The 20,032-nt window shown below is 49.9% G+C and overlaps 4 protein-coding genes across 4 annotated transcripts; 1 reads left to right on the forward strand and 3 right to left on the reverse strand.

The window, feature by feature from the left end:
* Positions 1 to 15: 15 nt before the first annotated feature.
* TGAM01_v210965 (hypothetical protein) lies at positions 16 to 2,218 on the reverse strand (the record flags this gene model as incomplete). Its single annotated transcript, XM_024550941.1, has 3 exons — positions 16 to 1,730; positions 1,886 to 1,934; positions 1,997 to 2,218. The coding sequence occupies 3 exons, from the start codon at positions 2,216 to 2,218 to the stop codon at positions 16 to 18; spliced, it is 1,986 nt and encodes a 661-aa protein (XP_024404318.1).
* A 1,133-nt stretch (positions 2,219 to 3,351) lies between these two features.
* On the forward strand, positions 3,352 to 5,683 carry TGAM01_v210966 (NEK protein kinase; the record flags this gene model as incomplete). The annotated part of the gene is made up of 3 exons (XM_018810843.1): positions 3,352 to 3,391; positions 3,475 to 3,933; positions 4,008 to 5,683. The coding sequence occupies 3 exons, from the start codon at positions 3,352 to 3,354 to the stop codon at positions 5,681 to 5,683; spliced, it is 2,175 nt and encodes a 724-aa protein (XP_018655934.1).
* Positions 5,684 to 8,430: 2,747 nt separating this feature from the next.
* TGAM01_v210967 (hypothetical protein) lies at positions 8,431 to 8,961 on the reverse strand (the record flags this gene model as incomplete). Its single annotated transcript, XM_018810842.1, has 1 exon — positions 8,431 to 8,961. One exon carries the CDS (start codon positions 8,959 to 8,961, stop codon positions 8,431 to 8,433), a length of 531 nt encoding a protein of 176 aa, XP_018655933.1.
* Positions 8,962 to 15,315: 6,354 nt separating this feature from the next.
* On the reverse strand, positions 15,316 to 17,184 carry TGAM01_v210968 (acriflavine sensitivity control protein acr-2; the record flags this gene model as incomplete). The annotated part of the gene is made up of 3 exons (XM_018810841.1): positions 15,316 to 16,012; positions 16,108 to 16,573; positions 16,650 to 17,184. 3 exons carry the CDS (start codon positions 17,182 to 17,184, stop codon positions 15,316 to 15,318), a joined length of 1,698 nt encoding a protein of 565 aa, XP_018655932.1.
* Positions 17,185 to 20,032: the final 2,848 nt, after the last annotated feature.

Genomic DNA, 20,032 nt, shown 5'->3' on the forward strand with positions numbered 1-20,032 from the left:
ATGTGCGCCACCCATTTATGCATCCAGCTTCAAGCCCTCCAACATGGCATCAATCTTTTGCAGCAGAATTTGATAATTAATCGCATCCGACGCAAATTCATCTTCTGCCGTCTCTCCATCCAACGTCCGCATGGCTTCTCCTCCTCCTTCTCCAGTCTGGTCGTTGTCATCCTCGCTTTTCTTTGTTTCAGCAGCAGCAGCAGCTTGATGAGGAGCTGTCGTTTCGCCATTGACGGCAGCGTCGGTTGCCAAACCGTTCTTTGCTTCTTCAGGCTGAGCATCTGGGGTGCCATCTGCCAGGGCCGCAGCCAGTTGTGCGTTGATCTCGCCTTCTTCGTCCATCATGTCTTCCAGGCCGGCGTCTTCGAAGCGCAGGCGAAAGCGTTCTGAGAGGTAGTACCGGATGTCATCTAGCAATTCAATGGTGTCTGTCTCTTCACGCTTCTGGATACGCTCTGCGCTCTCTTTGATAAGCTCGTGGAAGTCTGGCTCGTCAATGTAATACTCTAGACGGTGCGCCAGGTATCGCGCCGCAAACTCTTCCAGGCGCTGGACCCTCAAGTCCCAAGCCGCGTGGATCACGTCGTAGATGTTGATGGGCTCTACCTCTACGATATCGCCATTCTCGCCATTGATGTTGTGCGTACGGTCGATCAGAGCGTTTTTGGAGCCGCTGCCGAGGGTGCTGATGGCGACGGCAGCCTTGTTCTTGAGGCTGTCGAGGAAGAGCATGTCGGCTGCGTAAAGGAGGTCCAGGGCGTGCTCGAGGGGGCATGTGGCTGTTTCGGTGTAGAGGAATGAGAGGATGAGTTCCAGGACGGCGGGCGGGCAGTCTACAGTGACGACGTGGAGGTGGTTTGACTTTTGGGACTCGACAAAATCGCCTGAGAACATCTTGTCGAAGTATTCGCTGCGGATGAGCATGGCCTTGTGGGCGGGATATAGCACTGATTTCCGCGTCTTCTTGGTGCCGTTGGTTGTTTGTGATGGGCCAATGGGGATGCCGGCGCTGATGAAGCCATTCGATGATGAATCCTTGAGGTCATCGGCTTGTTCGTCCGCGGTTTCAGGCTCATCAGCTCGCAGCAATATGTCTGCAAAGATGGAGTTGTCGTATTTCCATCGGACTTCGTCGACCCTATCAATGTCCACAACCATCTTGTGTCCAACAATACTCCGCTGGAAGAAGTCTCCTATCTGATTCCTTGCTCTCTCAACCTCATCCTCGTACCGCTGCCGCGCCAATCTGCGGTCATTGCCCACCAAGATGGCCTCCCACAGCTGTTCGATTTCAAGCAGCTTGCTGATCTTATCCAAGCCCTTGGCAACCTCTTCCTCGGTGGTGGCACTGCCCGGCGGCGCAAGATCCTTGGGTAAATCACCCAAATAGATGTAGCGAACGGCAATTTGGAACGCCTCCACAGGAATAGACGACGACAGCTTATACAACGTGGTCTCCGGTGCTACCTCCAGTTTGCGGCGGAAATACGGCGTCCGTGAGGCCAGCAGGAACTTGTGCAGGTTGAAGGACCGGTTGCCGGCGTCGAGCGAGATGTCGGCCGTCTGCGGAGCCGGCCGGCCCAATAGGGTGGAAATGTGCGATGACCAATACACGTAGGGATCTGAGCTCTTGGAAAAGTCGTACTGCAGGAGGAGATTGCGTATCCGGTCGTTGAGGGCGTTGTAGATGCAGCGCTCGCCTTGAAATGTGTTCCTCTCGGCGAGGGCACCTGTGGTGGGTGAGATGTATGAGTGAGTGAGCTCTTCATGGTGCCGAGTTATGCTTGAGGAGGGGTTCGGTGGGATATGATATGAGGAGTAATGGCAAAAGATTGAGAATTGATAAAAACTAGAACAAGGCAGATTAAGATGAAATAAGACATACCTGCTTCTAATAAAACCTGGACCAACTCATAATGCCCACACAAACTAGCCTAAGGTGTTCCTCATCGTCAACTTCTCCCCGCCGTTAAGTCCGACAAAACGCAAGACTCACCAGAATCAACGGCGTGTAATCAAACTTGTCCTTGCCGTTGATATTGACGCCCATAGAGATGAGTTGCTGGCATTTTTGCAAATCGCCCTGCCGACACGCCAGCAGGAATTCATGAAACTGCGCACTCGTGTCGAGGGGGTTCTCGTCTCGCAGCACGCCGCTTTTTATCAGCAGGCTCTCTTCGCCCAATTTGCCTTCCAGCTCATGCTTTCCCAGTACCATCTTTTACTAGTTGTTTTCACTTTTTTAAAAAGCTTGAAAGAAGAAAAGAGAAAAAGAAAGAAAAGGGCAATGCAAGGAAGAGAGTTGGATGATATGGAGGGTGAATGCAATGTCGCTATGAGTGTTATAAAAAAGCAAGTTGCAATAAGTGAGGATTATGTAAAGTGGCTAAAAAAGGCGAAATGCTTCTGGACGGAGATAACTTTGCCGCTTATCTTGGGTGTCATCGCAGCTGCCAAAGGGCCCACCGATGTTTGGTGTAAGATATTCTTGTATTTTACATCAATCATACATGCTTACTCGTCTCATAACATAATGCTACTTATAGACCACGTAACTATTTCATCTTTTGCCTGTCTTACCCTAAAGCTCATTGATGAATTTCCCGTCGTTTCGTAGACCGCTTCACAGCATCTCATAATGCGCCACGTTTTGCCTGACAAGCCACACAATGGGGCAGGTGGCGCCGTGACTTTTTCATTGCGTTATCGATAGGCGGCTATATCGCGGTCTTTCCTCTTTGGGCCCGTTGCCATGGCACCCGCGTGCACTGTTTACATCAACTGACTTGGGCCCCCGGTCCTCTAGCGCCGACGAATTGGCGGAACCAGGGTCCCTTTTTGGGCGCATCCAAAGCAAAAGCGCACGCACGAGCGCTGCCTTTTTGTTTTCAGCGCAGCCAGAGCAGCAACTGGTGGTTCCGCTCCAGCTCTTTTGGGTTTGGAACCCTTTTTTTCTTACTGTACGAGAGGCTAAGCTGGAAGACGCCCCATTTCGGTGGTTCAAGCCTCGTTGCTCTGCTGTCCATTCATTGTATTAACCTTTTCCCTTGTAAACTTTTCCCTCTCCGCCGTTGAAACAGCATCACCAGAACAAGCTTTCCCCCCTCCACTTAGCATCTTTGCTTTTGGTACCAACTAACCCAACAGTACGAGAAAGAACAATAGCAGCATCATCTTTTTTTCTTTTTTCTTTTGGCTTCTTTTATACTCTCCCCATCCTACCCACTTTCCCCCCCCCTCCATCCTCCTCTCCTCTCCTCTCCTCTCCCGGTCGTGTGGTCGAGAACGGTTCCTTTATGGGGCTCGAATACAGATAAACCATCGCTGGTACCACCGTGAGAAACGCTCACCATGTCATACGAGGACAAGTACGAGACGTTGGAGAAGATTGGTGAGTGGCTCCGAGCATGAATGAATGATATCCGCTGCTTTTGACCGTTCAGAGCCCCCAGCTAAGATTGCGTCATTATCCAGGCCATGGCTCCTTTGGCATCATTCGCAAGGTCCGGCGCAAGGCCGACGGCTTCATCATGTGCCGCAAAGAAATCTCCTACCTCCGCATGTCGCAGAAAGAGCGCGAGCAGCTCCACGCCGAGTTCCAGATCCTGTCGCATCTCCGCCATCCGCACATCGTCGCCTACTACCACCGCGAGCACCTCAAGGCCAGCCAGGACCTGCATCTATACATGGAATACTGCGGCAACGGCGATCTTGGGCGCGTCATCAAGGATCTGCAGTTAAAGGGCCAGCGGGCGCAAGAGAGCTTCGTCTGGAGCATCTTCAGCCAGCTGGTTCTGGCGCTGTATCGCTGTCATTATGGAATAGACCCTCCGGAGGTTGGCGGCAATGTCCTCGATCCGTCTGGAACCGGTGCTCCGAAGCCGCCGGCGGGCGCCGTGACGATCCTACACCGAGATTTGAAGCCTGAAAATGGTGAGAGCAGAAAATAAGCTTGTTGCAAAGGTTGGAGGTCAGCATTTAACTGATATGACCGTTCTGTTAAATAGTGTTTCTGGGCGAAGACAACTCCGTCAAGCTGGGTGACTTTGGCCTGTCAAAGATGATCAAGTCGCAGGACTTTGCTTCCACTTACGTCGGCACCCCATTCTACATGTCACCCGAGATCTGCGCGGCCGAGAAATACACCCTCAAGTCAGACATTTGGTCACTGGGTTGCATCATCTACGAACTCTGCGCTCGCGAGCCCCCGTTCAACGCAAAGACGCATTTCCAACTCATTCAGAAGATCAAAGACGGCAGGATTAATCCTCTGCCGGACATGTACTCTGCCGAACTCAACCACGTCATCAAAGACTGCCTCAAGGTCAACCCCGATAGGAGACCGGATACCGCGCAGCTGCTCAACAACCCAATTGTGAAGCTTATGAGGAAAGAAAAGGAGGTGGTTGATCTGAACCGAGCGCTTAAGGCGCGTGAGGAGATCCTACGCGAGAAGGAGGCGACACTGAATTTGCGACTGGTCAGCATGGATAAGGAGAAGCACATAATGCGCGAAGAGCTGGACGCCTCTATACGAAGAGAGTGGGAGGTCAAAGCCCGACTGGAAATCGATCGACAGATAAACGCAGAAATGGAGAGACTGAAGAAGCAGTTTGACGAGGAGGTCAGGAGCCGCGTGGAGAGGGAGCTGGAAAAAAGCCGCAAGAGAGCACCATCACCACCAACAGAAGACGTGCAAATTATCGACTCTCCTGCCGCGAGATCTGACCAGCCGCAAAACTCGTCTGCTGACGGGAGCGGCGACGAGTTCCCTTCCACCACCGACATCACAGAGCTTTCTTACAATGCCGAAAGCCCAGACTTCAACAAGGAAGTCAAACGAACAGCGCGGACGCCCTATAGCAGGGCCCAAACGTATGCCGGCCCCCACGGCACTCCCATGGATATCGAAATGGACTCGCCCCCTGTGGCCATTGCCTCGCTATCGCTGTCTCCGCGCCGCCGCGGCAAGGTTCCAACGCACCAAGGTAACATCTTTGCGGCGAACTCGGCTTCCAGGGCGGAAAATTGGGATCTGATGAGAGAAGCCTTTGAAGACTCAGACGACGACGACGTTACTCCTTCTTCGCCGACGCGACACAGATCAACAAACAGTTCATCGATTAACAATCCCTTTACGAACAAAGATCGGCCGGTTCTCTCTTCGCAAAAGGCCTCTAACATTACCTCTCGTCTGAGAACTAGCGGAACCAAGTCGAGCGGCTTCGTCTCCAAAGCCGCCGTCACCTCTGCTCCAACCACACGGTCGCGCTCTCCAGTCAGCCGGTTGACTAAGATTCCCTCCGTCGCTAACCTCACGGGGACGAAAAATGTCAGTGAGGCTAACACCCCGTCGCCCACGTCCGCGTCATCCAGCACGTCTCGCAGGTTGTCATCTAAGAAGGACGGCTCTGCGCATAGCAAAGTGACAGCCACTAAGAGGGACGTCAAGGGCCGGACACTGGTCGAGCTGCAGCAGGCACGTGCTGGAGGCCGCCCCCTGAGCGTCCCGGGCATACCGCTGGGCGAGAACGTGAGCTCTAAGAGGGCCGCGGCTTCGACGAAGCCACATCGAGATCGTGTAGTCAGCTCCGGACACGAGCCGGTGGCCGTGTGGGACCCGGAGCGAGACGAGATGCCGAGTCCCTTCCTGGTTCGGACCCGACGCATCGCGCAGGTTTAGGCAGCTTGGCGGTGGTGAAGGATTTACAAAAAGATAGAAAAAGAGGGCGAGAATAAGGGGAAAAAACATTCCTTTCTTTTGCCCAATTTTTATAACGACTGGTTGGATTTTCTTGTTTTGCTTGGGATCTACTTTGAGCCCCCTAATTGGTCTAGGGGGTGACTTTTCAGGATTCTTTTTCATGCATGGCATTGCACAACACCGATTGATCATCGACATCATACCCCAAACTACACATATATGGAAACCGTACATTACCATTGATCTCGTCTGTTGCTGCTACTGCTGCCGCTACTGCGGCTGGTGTATCGCGTTACGATACTTGATAGCAATAGCAACGATGGGACACGCATATTTCCACCTCTTTTAGCACGGAACCATTTTCCATGCTAAAAGCCTGCATCAGCACGAGTTCATAACCCGTGTGTTACCTCGTTTAATCATTTGCCCCTTTCTTTCTTTTATGGTCGTTCTTCGTATTCATTCTTGCCTTTTGCGCCAAGACGAGTTTGAGGACGCGAGCCGGAGCCGCAATCCAAACAAAAGCGTTTGATTTGGTTCTTTCGTTATTCTTTTTCGCCTTCGCGAGAAGTGAAAAGACGCATTAGACGCGGAAATTATTCAGCGGACAGCACATTCCCCAGGGAGTGGAGTTCAATTTATTCCTCTTCTCTCTCTTCTCTTCTCTTCCCCCTCTTTTTCGTCTTCTTCTCTTGTATTTGAGTCTTGTGTGTTTTCCCCTCTTTTTCCTGTATCCCGTTATGAAGAAATGTGGCGCGAGGGTCCGAATTTTGTCAAGCTGGCTGGTTTATTGGCTGGCGTATGCTTTTGTTTTTTTGGTTGGCTTTTGGTTGTCTTTTGGTTTGATCTCTTTTCTTTTTTTTCTTTTTTTTAGCTTGGGCGTTTTTCAGGAGAGACATGACAGACAGGAGAGAGAGAGAGAGATACAATCCACAAACGTCATTCTACAAAAACTTAGGGGAGTAAAAGTATTGTGAAATCTGTTTTGTCATCTCGCTGCCTGTGCTTTTAATTTTTTTGTTCCCCCCCCTTTTTTTTGGAGGTGTTTGATGTAGGGACCTCATATATCACGAAACCATGTCTATGACTTTTTAGCTTGGCGGATGGCTTTAGATAGAACGCACATATAAACTCCTTGAATGGTTTGAACCATGATCTCTTGAAGCGGTTTTTTATTGGCTGTACTGCACTGTCCAAATGTTCATCGGCATCGGACCATTCGCGACAATGACGAATCAACGATACTCTTTCCTATCTTGGTCTATTTTAGGCAAGAGTTGAGCGAGACAAATTGAGTGTGTGTGAGAGAGAGATATGAACTGCAAAAGGCATTGGATTAACCATTGCTTAATCATCTCCACGGCCGCGAGATATAAAGTCAAGGCTATCGGCAGTCTTCAAGACATGCAGAATGCATCACACGCCTCCTCTTTTGAAATGAAGGCAAAGATAAGTGAAGTACGACGAACGAACCAAATGCTCTGATTTTGCCCATTCAATGCCCAATCGCCAACCACCGCGAAACATCCGTCTATCCATTTAGCCATATTTTCCCAACTCCAGTCAACAGAGACACGTCGTCTAGTCCGTTGGGTCGGCTCAAGTGATTCATGCAGCTATTGATGCGGTGACTGAATCTCCACAACCAACCAGTAACCTGGTCTACACCGAAATTGACAGTCACCAACTGAAGAGGGGGCACGGGAAAGAGAGAATGGTAAAAAGTTGCGCTGTCGCCCTGTACGGGATCCGTTGCGCCAACTCGTATTACGTCTTAATAATCCTGCTAATGCTAATGATTCACAGCGCACGGCTCTGGAGCTGCGTGTTTGATGCATACCGCCTCGCCTGCTTGCATGGCCGAGCAGCGGTCTCTCTCCACGGGGAGGCGAGTGCATTGCATCACATCCAGGCCGCTGCGCTGTTGCTCGTGCCTCAATCCAAACACCATAAGCCTGGCCCAAGTAGGCTCGTGCCTCTCTGTTTCTGCCGACACCCGGCAAGAAAACAGCATCTTTCCAAATCTTTCCAAAGGGTATAGAGAGCAGATTGTAAAATGACCACAAACGCCGTATTCCGGTATCATAGAGAGAAAGACTCCTGTTTCTTCTTCGCTCCTGTTAAACAAAATTGCTCCCAAACATACATAAATGCAAAATCTTCAGCTCCCCAATACCAGTTAAAAAGCATAATAAAACAATTGTTAGAACCAAGAAAACCCAAGCATGCGGCGTGAGCGATTGCAATGTAGCGAAGAAGAAAAGAGTAAAGAAGAAAAAAATCCAAAAAAGCAGAAATCACAAGTCTCAACGCCTCAAAGCCAAGTATGCCCAAACCTAAAACTGAAATGACGAGCCGTGAGGCTTTTTCCTTTCTTGCTCAGCCGCGAGGCCTCACCCGTCTTGAGGAAATTTCGCGGCTGTAGTCCCGCAACCTCGAGAATATACAAACCCCCCTCTACAACAGCTGCATCCTGCCAGCTTAGGCATCTCAAGACGAATTTTTTGTTCCCTTTTTGCAATATCCATTTTCCCTTTCCATTGATAACCCTGTACCGAGATTTCTTGTGTGGTTGTTATGGGACCTCCCTTGATAACTTGTCGGTGACCAAGCGGTAGACACCCGCACACTGCGCATGATTCGACATTGATGATATCTGTCTGTAAGGCCGGCGCTGACTCCAGCCTGGTGGATAAAAAGAAGGTGGTGGCAATGGCAATCTTGCCTCACTTGTGGCGAGATGAACTGTGCTTGTGGGAGTGTTTGTGGTGATGTGATGACGAATGCTTGTGTCGGTTTGACGAGCCGCCACCGCTACTCTCCAAATCTTTTTCGAGTGTTTCAACCCTTGATCTGTATCCCTTGACAATTTCTTTGATATGGGCTATCCTATCGAAATCAACCTCGAGCTCGTCGAGTTGCCGTAAGATGTCGGCATATCGTGCGATTTCGGCGTCGGCGCCATCGATGATGTTGCCGGCTCGGTCGTATTGAACCTGTGTAAACATTTGGGCTTGCTCGCTGAGGTAGCGGATGTTCTGCTCGATGCCGGCCATTAATCGATCAAAGTATCGCCCCAGAGCTGAAAGTGACGAGCTGTCTAGCATCAAGAGGCCCTGGCTGCTGGCTCTGCTGGCGGCCCGAGAGCTTGCTGAACCTGCGCCGCCTCCCAACGCGGCTTGACCTTGCCGAAGTAGCTGGATCTCTTCGGCACTGAGCCCTAGCTGCGTATCTGGTATTGTGTTGGAAGTGGCCATGGCTGGCTGTCGAGCGAGGCGCTACGGCGCCTCTTGGACAGAGAGAGCCACCCGTGGCCGTAACGAGGTCAGCAGCGATGGAGAGATGGATAGCTGTAGTGTTGGAGTCGGGGCTGACGCAGTGGACGACGGCGGTGTTGGTAGTGAGGGCGATAAAGGACGATAGATGGACTATTTCGCGAGACGGCGAGGTTTGCAAAGGAGGGAGAGGATAATATGGTGCATGAACGTTGCAGTGACGGCAGCGTCTGGTTCGGCAAGCTCAATGCACAGAGGCTCATGGTCTCGGGATGATGACGGCAGTGATGTGCATAACGCCGCAGGTTGGATTGAGAGCTGGCGGCGCGCGAGTGGTTTGAGACCGAGCCCCCGGTGTGGCCAGGTTTTGGCGCGGGCCTTTAATCCTGGGATCTGTCTGGTGCAGCAAGGAGCTTGTGATTGGAGAATCAGGATCGTGGGGGGGAAAGGCGGTCGTTGTTTTCGGCCGGCGGCTGATGGGCGCTGTCACTGTTAGAGCCGCAACAGTCAAGAGGCTGAAAATCTGCGACGGCGGTGATGGCGAAGACGATGGCGACGTAAGCTGATGATGGAAAGAAACGCATTCACGGCCCTGCATTCTCCGTTTGATCAAACGGATGCTCAAGCGGCGGCTCCTACGGCCATGGCCCGTTTGAAAGCTGCCCCAATTCCAGCGGCGCGGGCGGCCAAATATCTGTGCCAGGGTGAATGAGCGGTACGACCTGTATCTCACTGTAGCCACCCCGCGTTCCACTAATATCTGTAAGTGCAAGTCTGTAGTTAAGCAGCCTGCGATGTCAAGGTCAAGCAGCAAAGGAGCTGGTGAACGAAGCCAGCCAGTATCAAATCTTGGACCCCTTTTGAAGTCAGCCGGCTGTATGCCGCGGGAGCTACTTTATCATGTTTATGCGGCTAGGATTCAGAGTTCAAATGGCTGTGAATGGCTACCAATCACATGGCTCTAGAAGCGTCGTCGAATATCTAGCTCCAAGCCGTTTGATCGGTGACGGCTGCCAGCATGCATTCACTGCAGGGGTAACCGCTGCACGCCGGGTAATAAGTTTTTGGGGGCTGTTTGGAACTCCGCCCATCGAGATGAACTTTGGCCTGGCACCGCGTTTCTCTTGATCATCGATAAAAAGCTGAACAAGGGGGGCCGAGCTAGAAGGCTGAAACTTTGAGCTGAAGTATCGCAGGATGCTGACCCCGGGTTGTCGGCAATGTAAAGACAGTGCTCGAGTTTTGTCGTTGCTTGAAGCTGAAGCTCAGCTGGAAGTTCCCCGAGACTTGTCGGCTTGTTGACGCTCACTTGGCTGGAGATGGCGGTCGGAATAGATCAGTCTGCGAGATGCGGAACTGCTCTTGGTCAATCTGAGGCGCTGTAAAGCGCCCGTCAGCGTCTTTCTTGGGAACAGGGGCGGAACAGGCCGGAACCAACGTTATTAAGACACCGATTATCGTCGACCGGAAAGGCAGCTGGGAATGAGCCAAGGATCGAGCCAGGACAGAAAGCAAACGGCCAAAAGATGGTGTGTGTCGGCCAGCGCCTAGCGCTGCTGGGAGGAAGAATTAATTACGAGCAAACAGGCCAAAAGAGAGAAAGCAGGAGTGGAAAAACATTCGAGGGCAGTAAAAAAGTCGAGGCGATCACGAGGGGTTGAGGCCCCTCCGCAGCACTGGGGAAAGAGCGTCTCCCCTCTTGCCATAGTAGCTGCACCTCTTCTATCGTCTTCCACGTCTACTGGCACATGTGCTTCTCTTTTCCATCACGATGACTTCCAACTTTCAATATCCTGGGCTACGGGCCGGACTCAACTTCTCCCGTCTCCAACGTCTTCGCTTACCAGACACCACATCCGTGCTCCAAAGGCCTCAAGACCCCAAAAACGCCTCTGGCCGCCGCGACATTTTGTCCAACCACCCATTCTTCTATCCCCAGCCACAAATGCAAAAGGCCCCTCACCTCCATCTCAATATATTACTCCAATGCCTCCAACAACGACTTATCATGTTACGCCCGCCACGGAAAGGCGGTATCGCCCGTTCCGCGGTACGACCAGAAGCCCTGATAGGGCCTTGCTATATTATCAATCCGCCAAACTGTGGCTGTACACCAAGATGCCTCTCAGCCTGGTGCCTTGTCTTGACCCATGCGCCAGAATCTTGCATGCGACGGGTGTGCGCAGACACATGCAAGAGCCCGTCTGAGATACGCTCTACCCTCCCCTTTTGTCCGAGGTTCTCCTCTTCCCATACTTTTAGAATCCCCTGCCTTTCCTCTCCGCGACGCTGGGATCTGGTCCATTATCGATCGTCACATCTGACATGTCTGAATTTACTCGCTTACTCCTTTGGCTGGCGGCGGCGTTCCATGGTTGTATTTCCCCGCCTGAGTGTATGGGATGAATATGCAAACATCTGTTTGAGGGACGAGACATTTGTTTCATTTTCTTCTATGCTAACATGATACAAAACAGGTATATCATTCTGCATTACATGCAAGAATAAGTTATAGCCTTTCTTCGCGTACTAAGTAGCACTGCATCGAGCCTTACAGCCATATCTGTTCCGTCCCGCCTTGCATCAGATGTGCACGCGGGATCTTCTGCAGCGGCCCTTATGCAAATCACCCTCCGGCCGGCTGCGCGGCTTGCAGCAGCTTGCAGGAGTTTGATCCCATTGGTAACGCCATGTAACCACGGGAAAGCCTCATGACAAGCTTTTTCTCTCTTTTAGCTTTACTTCTTTCCACTGGTTTGGCAAGAGCAACGAGAAAAGATCTGCCATGTGCGTCGAGCATCCACAGCAATATATACGTGCATGGCCGCTCAGATTGGAGAAAATGCGAGACGTGCTAAAATAACTCGCTTCTACCAGACATTCTGTTGATTCTTCGTATTCGCTACCTTAAACTACGTACCCCGGGTGATTTCGTCGGGCTATTCCAGAACAAGGCTTCACACCCTCTCTGGATGGAACTTCTTCGGCCTCAAAGTCTATGGAATCGCTTCTCGTTGGTCCAGGACACCCTCCTGAGAGCTACTTGAAGTACTTTTTCCGTTTCAAATATCAACCAGTCAAATGACCGCCGCTGAGACCATAGCAACCGATAGGTGATAGAGCTGCGGTGTGACAGCGGCGCCTCTACATGTGACTAGAGTTGTATCTTGCGCTACTGAAACATTAATCCGGGCCTATCGAAATTGCTTTGTCTTTGTGCTTTGGCGCTACAACATCCTGTATTGCACCTTTGCGACACAGCATCTCTCTCTTCGTTTACGCTGCAGCGTGTTTCGTCATCAACCCAAGACGCAAGTAGCAAAGCAAGCATGCCACTGATCGCTGTCGTTTATATGTGCCGAGGTTGTGACGTGGAAAGCCAGCCAAGTATTGCTAGTGAAATGTCGCATTAAGCGATATCAGTGACTGGTGCGACCTTGGTGTTTATCCCAGCTTCAGGATACAGCCCGACCATAGTTGTTTGCCCTTTCATTGTTCGTCTACTGAATGCCCTAATCGTCAAGGGCACGTAGGTAGCGCACCAGTAGAACGTTCTGTGGCATAATATTCAGTCGCATAAGTGACATGTTGTCCGCAACGAGCGTGTGACAAAGATTTGCACAGACATGTTCCTGTAACATAAAGCTTAAATGCGCCGAGAGGTAGCCTTAACTGGTCTTGTTCAAAGACAAAAATCGCCGAGCCAACTATATCTCAGTTATCACAATAAGAGTATATTACTGGTAGTTCTCATTGCTGAATCCTCATGTAGAGAATTCTTCATCGTGCACTATCCTGTTTGCAGAAGCGTGTAGGGAGTTGTGATGACCGACAAGTCCCATAGATCATGATGACTGGCGTCCAACAGTGGCTCATATACCGCATACCGAATGTCTCTAAAAGATATATTAAGTTGTTATCATTTATAGAATTCCATCAAGCCAAACGGACCGGTAATGCGTCGCAAAGTAAACACCCCTCGTGTTTGTAATAGTAATTGTTGGCTGGGTGCCAACAGTGAAAGAGTCGTCAGAGGACTTTGGTACGCAATAGAGTGTCTGCGACTTCAGCAATGAGACATATGGATATAAGATCGATGAAAACAAGGAGGTATGTAAAGACGATGTCTTTATCTTTGTTTGCTTGTCTAATTATACAGTCGCATATTTAACTCAGTAGAAGCTGCCTGATGATGATGGAAAGAAGAGCATCCAATGCTGGCATCGGGTTTGGTGTATATGTTTGTAGGCGATTTTTAGCCGGATCTGACAGTATTTATCAAATATCAGCGACCAAATATGAATACCTATGTTGACCAATCCAACGGTTGTCACCTGCTATTCGGTGAGGCTAATAGAGGGGAGTGATATTAGAAGCTATCCCAGAAATGCGGTTTGTTATGGTGAATCTACTACATAGTTAACGCCATTTATGTGAATATACTGCATAAAACACCGACCTGGGAAACTTCCACTTGTAACAATCCCTGCAGGAGATACAAGAATATCGTCTCTTGGTAGTTACTTGGCAGACATTTGCCAGTATCATAGTGTGCTATCAGCAAGACATAGCATTATACTATCGTATTGTGGTATCATCATCCCCTATAGACAGTCGGGTACATTTTCAAGTAGCCAATCCGTTGTTTTCCAACGTCCAATTTCCTGGGGTATAGCTTTCAAACAGTCATGAAGATCCTTTACATTCCAAGCCCCCTGAACTCTTTCAATAAACCGTCCAAATTTTACACCAAAATCTCTCTGAGAAGCATCAACGAGCAATCGCAGCTCTTTACCGGCCAATGAAGCCGCCATCCACATCAAGATTGCTTTAGTCGCTGGGTCGCCGTTAAAGGCGCCACAGCCCCATAGTCCCGTCCACACAGTCGGATTCGCACCGCCTGACCATGATGAAAACGCCGTATACGCCTTTCGAATCTCCCGCAAAATATGTTCCTGTTTCAGATCAGGTAGCATTGTAGAGCCTTCTGCTTCGTCAAGCTCCAGCGCGTCCATAAACAGCATTCGACCTCCTTGCTTCTCCTCTGACGCAAGTTTCTCCCAAATAATATCACGACGCTGACCAAGGATTCTCAGCATAGGACGTGCCCCACGAATAACAAGCACTTGGTTGTCTTGCAGCGTGGGTGTGAAGAGCACTGCAGGACAAGCCTCGGGACAGTTACCCATGTATAATTCCTCTTGAGTTGCTGACTGTCCAAAACCAATATCCTTATTAGCAGAGACCACAACTGCGCCGCTGTCTCCTTGGTAGACAGTTTCCTGTGGCTCAGTGCTAAATTTTTCCAGATGGACAATACTTAGTCTCCTTAATCGAGATTGGTCGAATTCCCATGCTAAAGAGGCTTCTGGGTCGTCGAAAGCATGTAAAGAGAATCCGACATGGCTGTCAAGAGACGTTCCGAGGTTCATCATCCGTGACTCTGCACTGAACTCATCAAAGTATGAAAAGAGTGCCGTGAGATACATTCGTATCGCTTGCGGATGCCGCTGTCCAGGACCATACCAAATGCTAAAGTCGTGATATCCTTCTCGCCAGGGAGGGATTTGATATGTGCAGAGAAACTGGTGAGCCACAAGGCATGAGACTTCTTTCGTTGTAAGACACAGCTTCTCCCCTGGTTGCAGTACAGGAATCTTTCGTGCCGGGAACAAATCAGGTAGCATAAGAGCGAGCTGGACAATAGTTGGCCATAATCGTGAGAAGAATGTATCGCTGTGCTGCTCCACAGCTTCCTTTAGTATACCGTAGTCATGTGCTGCCCCATAAGAGCCACAGTTCACATGAGCGACGGTATCGAGCACATCTATAAGCTGAGCCAGGGTATTGACTGGTTGGCTTAGTATATGTTCAAGCAGCGGCCAGAACGCTACCAAGCCATCCGCGCCTTCTTCGTCAAGGAGGCTGAAGCGATCAAGGCATCGCCGTGATGGCGAAGCAGGTAGTAACAAATCCGGCCAAATAGGTTCCATGCTTTGGTTCAACTAGTTCAAAGTGTCTCTGTATCGTTTGAAAAAAAGCTGCAACAAGCTTCGGCCATGACAGTAAACATATATCATGAGTGGGTGCCAAGTCTACCTCGTTCGTGATGAGTCATCCGGGAACAGCTGAAAGCTATGAGGTGGGGTGATGCTAACCTTGTTACCCTAGTTTAAGCCATCATGAATTGGATTGATAGGCAGCAATATGAAGGGAAATGATGGACAATTCTTGGGAAGTGTGGCTGAATTGATGTTGAAAGAACCCTCCAATAACGTATCATCCTTAGCCCATGCTCTCAAAAATGTCTTCCCTCCGTTCTGGGACAAGGTCGACTCATACGATTAAAAAGTTCATTTCTGGGTCTCTGAGCGTCTGGACCCAACTCTTTGACCCTCTTTCCTCTGCCGCTAGGTTCCAGATGACTTGGAGCGTCTCCATGGCGGTGTGGATGAAGCCCCATGGACATACTGTCGTCATTATCCGTAGTCTTTCCATGATATGCTTCTGTCGTTCCGGGTTCCTAGTCTCAGCGCCAATGATGAAGGTTGGCCACGTTGTGGCCTTGAAGTTGGGGTCTTCTACTGGAATCATATTCAGATGCGCCAGCAAATCATCGGTTAAGAAGGTCACGAATTCTGGGCCAAGTCTCTCCCCGACAGACGGCACGGCTTGCAAAATGTATATACAAGCAGCCAAGCGATGAGCCGATCCTGCGTGCATGCGGCTTTGCATCGACTCATTTGACAAAGACAAGACTTTCGCTGTGTCGCGAGCCCATCCATAGATGTCGTAGGCTTGAGCACGTTTGACCAGCTCTGTAGCAGCCATGGTGATTTCCTCGTTGGGCTGATCATCAACTGCGTTGTTCGATAGTTGGGAGGCAGTGTGCAAGATTTCCATCAGTTCTGGTGGGCAGCACAAGTAGCTATTCGCAACCGTCTTGCCAAGGACAAAGGGAATCTGTGAAGACTCAAAGCTCAAAGACGTTGCGTATCTTGTTGGCATAAATGCCGAGGCAAGGATAAAGTAGCTGGGAGTGGCTGTCAGCAAGTGAAGGGATTTTCTTCATGCGATTACAACGCAAATGATGAGAAGTTGAGACATAAAATAAAAGAGAGAGCTCACATAAAGCAGTCTGAGAGGAGATAGTCCCGCAATGAGCTATCCCACGCTTGGGTGAGCTGTATGAAGGACATAATTTTTGATGCTCCTTCGAGATGCGCTCTCCAACCATGCTTTCCAGACTCAATCAACTCTACGTTGATGAAGAAGAGCGAGGCTGCAAGCAAGACATCACCATCCATTGTATCGATGTTCTGAATGGCAGCAGACATTAGCCGCAGCGCTGTGTGTTTGGCGACCAGCGCATCGTCGAGTGCCTTTTTCGAAGCCGCGCTCTGATTCGCAGCTACGAGGCCGCTGTCATCATATGGCAAACCCATGGTTATCAAGTTAGACATGTGAGCCGCCGAGGCCGCAACGATAATGTGCTGCAGCAGTGGATGAGCACGAGTTAGTGGTATGAGGCTGCGGAAAGGATTGCACTCTGGCCCGTCGGTGGACACTAGGTCTTTGCACAGGCGGGTTGTAACTGCAAGTGAGATGTTAGTCACCGCTCATTCCGTTTATAACCTACAAAGAAGAAACAGGATCCGACTTGTACGCACAGTAGTTGAGATAGAACCGGTCAGATTGGTTCAGATCCTGGAACAGAGGATCGGCCAGCACCCAAGGACTGCTTGGTTTGATATGGGGAGACCTGGGCAACGGAGTGGGCAGTGGTATTTCTGCATCGGCCGACATTCTTCTTCCGTAATGGCCATTCCATGGTATAATAGATACTCTAGCCGACATGGACGAGCTCCTCCTGGAGCGCACCTTGGCCACCGCCAGCACAGGCGACGGAGCCTCTGTCCCGGCCTCAGCACCCATCTCAGCGAGCATCTCGGCGTCTATCTCATCAGCATCTCTACTTGCATCATTCCCGTTGTCGGTCTCAGCCGCTACAGGCGCGCTCGACGTGCGGCCGGCCAGCTTGCCGCGGCTGGCGATGGCGCCCGTCCAACGAAACAGCTTCCCATAGCCGAGACACTCCTTGCCCGAGGCGGCACACTTGTTGCAATGTGGGTACGACCGATCACATCGGAGCCTCTGCCGGCGGCAGTTGTGGCACGGCTTCGTGGGCGGTTGCACAGAGCCCATGGCGACGCTTCTGCAGACCGTTGGATGGGGCCGCCGGGCGAGCAACAGAACTCAGCATGCATGCCAGGGAGGCGATTCGAAGCAGAACGAGAGCTGCTCTGGCTATTTGCAGCAGCCGTTTGGGAATCTCAACGACATGGCCATGGTGATGACAACGATGCGCTAGGCCGAGGCCGGCAGCCAAGGCGCAAGTCGTGCAGTAGAAGCCCCGGGAGAGTCGCGCCGGAGCAGAGGCCCGATTCTCCGAACGCTTGTTGGGTCTACTTTAGCGGCATTAGTCGCTGGAGCAGTTACAGTATGAAGGAAGTTCTGTCTCAAGCTGCTGTAGCTTTGATAGACATATTCATGGGACAGCGCGTGTAAGTGCATATACCAGAAAGTCGGGATCCTGTGAGTGCGGTAAAAGAAGAGGTGCTGTATGCAACTGGAGACTTGCCTCGAAGTTTCCTTTCCATTTAAGCAGTAAATTAAGCTAATTGTGGCTGCTTAGGTAGGGGACATCATTGAGCGCCTCTGCACGTGTACATGTATCTAAGTGGACACGAGATCAAGCACTCATCAATGTAAGGTAAGCAAACGATTTACGACTACACATGAATTTTTTTTTTTTTTTTTTTTTTTTTTTTTTTTTTGAACGGATATTTACCTTATTAAGCAGCATCTATCAACAGAAGGTGCACAGCCATTAATAGACTCAACTAGGTAGTGTCTTGGCATTCTTGAGGCTCGATTCTCGCTAATCTGCAGTCCGCTTACGTTTCCCTTATCGCTTACATTAACTTGAAAGACGTGGAGACTCAATATAAAACACATGGCTTTTAAGTATTATGTGATTTCTTAGCGAAAAATGGCAGAATAGAGGATGGATAAACGGTTACTATCTATACCACCTCGTTCATCGATGTCCGCCTTGGACATCACAGCTGTCATGTGTACAATTAGACTGTCGGGGAAATAAAAAAAAGATCGCAACCACTCGCTTGCAATTTTTCAGATAATATCGCATCTAATGTGTATACGTATATAGTACATACCTTACCGGACTTCTTCGATTCGCTCATGAAGATAACACTTGGAATCGTATCCACCGCTGCTTATTGAGGTTCATATGCTTACTGTATGTTTTACCACTTGTTCATCCGACTGGCCTACTTTCACACAAATCTGCATGCCAACTCAGTGAACACATATTTTTCAAACAGACGCATAACCCTTCCTTTTACCTACTACTGCAAGTTTATGCGTGAATCATCTTGTTTCTGCATTATGGTAGACGCCTTATAGCTCACATCTTACGTACACTGCAATTTCGAAATGAGTTGCTAACGATATCGAACAAACAGAGTCAAAGCAGCGTATTCAACATCACACCAAAACTGTTCTTGTCTGAAACTGAGATCAACTCCTCTCTCGCAAGGCTACCATGCATAGCAGACCCACGTGGGACATTCATGAGGACGACATACCCCTTAATGATCCTACACATTGAGACGCTGATTTTTAAACCTGGTGGATGCTGCAGTCATCTTGCATCCAACAGCAGCCACCTGAAACGGCTATCTACCTGACTTCGAGACTGCGTAGGACTTCCCAGGATTTTGACTCTCCAGGGCAATTCAATCGCCGTTTAGTTCAAATCACATTTCCCGCATGAGAAACTTACAGCAATGAGATTGATCATATGATAGCCAATCCCACTGCGTATGTATAACTCAATTCGTTGCGAAGATCATTCAGAGCCCTGCCATACTAGCTGCCGGACTTGACAAGTCTACTGGAATCAGCTACAGAGTAATTACTAACCTCTTCTTTCATGGTCCAAGTTTATGCGGCAAAAGGCATACCCCTGGGCGCTGTCAGATTTCTATGAGTAATCTTATTATAGTTTAGGGTTCTTGGGTTGCCTCTCATATACTACATGTGGTATGACATGGTTCACGCAAATGGTCGCCGAGGAACCAACGGCGCATGACGCGATACAGTTTCCTGCAAGGAATCAACGAATTGCGCCGAGACAACATACAGCAAACGGACCAGTTGGAAATAAGCCCGAGAACAAGCGTACTGCGGTACTAGGGGTGCCAAGTGCTATCAAGTCGACTTGTCACAATACGATCCCCGGAGTGGTGCCCGGGAAAGTCCCCGTAGTGGTGCCCGAGATCACCAACTGCTTTTTCCGTCGGACTTGTCTTTGTTTCCAACTCTCCTTGTCATGAAACCAACAGTTTGTCTTGATATGTAAACGATGGTAAAAGTTTCGCCTACTATTTATTCGCCCAATCCTACATACAGTTGACAAGGTATCGATGCCGAAGTTTCTTCTAGTTGTCAGAGGCCATGTTACTCGCTTCACATAGCGTATGCACGAACGTGTCGTATATTACGGGTACCTTGCTAATCACCAGTGGGTATGCTTACTGACATCGGCGATCTGTCTGCTGACATTTCTTCCCGGTGAAAGGGGCGTGAGCCTTGGACGAGGCTAAGAGTCTGGTGTTGCTATCCAATGTTGGTCCCGAATATCAATGTTAGCACGCATTCGTTCAAGCGTGCGGTCCTTGGCCCTGGTGATCTAGGGTTAGCTAAACGGCCCTATGTAGGCCTATCTGATGGCCCCCCTTCACTAAACTCGGGAAACCAAATATCTGGAAGCCCAGCCCAGATCATGGAGACTAGATCCATTGATTTGCAGCTTGGTGGTTTCCCCATCAATATACTAGCGTCTTTGGAGCACTAGCACTGGGGTTTACCAACCTTGTAGTCGTAGTCTCTTTTTCTTTCTGGCAGGAAAGCTCGCGAGGCAACAGAAGACAGTGATATCATTCAAAGGAGTGTGAAGTCAGGCCAT

The sequence above is a fragment of the Trichoderma gamsii genome (genome assembly GCF_001481775.2).
Source record: "Trichoderma gamsii strain T6085 chromosome Unknown Scaffold_80.2, whole genome shotgun sequence".
NCBI lineage: Eukaryota > Fungi > Ascomycota > Sordariomycetes > Hypocreales > Hypocreaceae > Trichoderma > Trichoderma gamsii.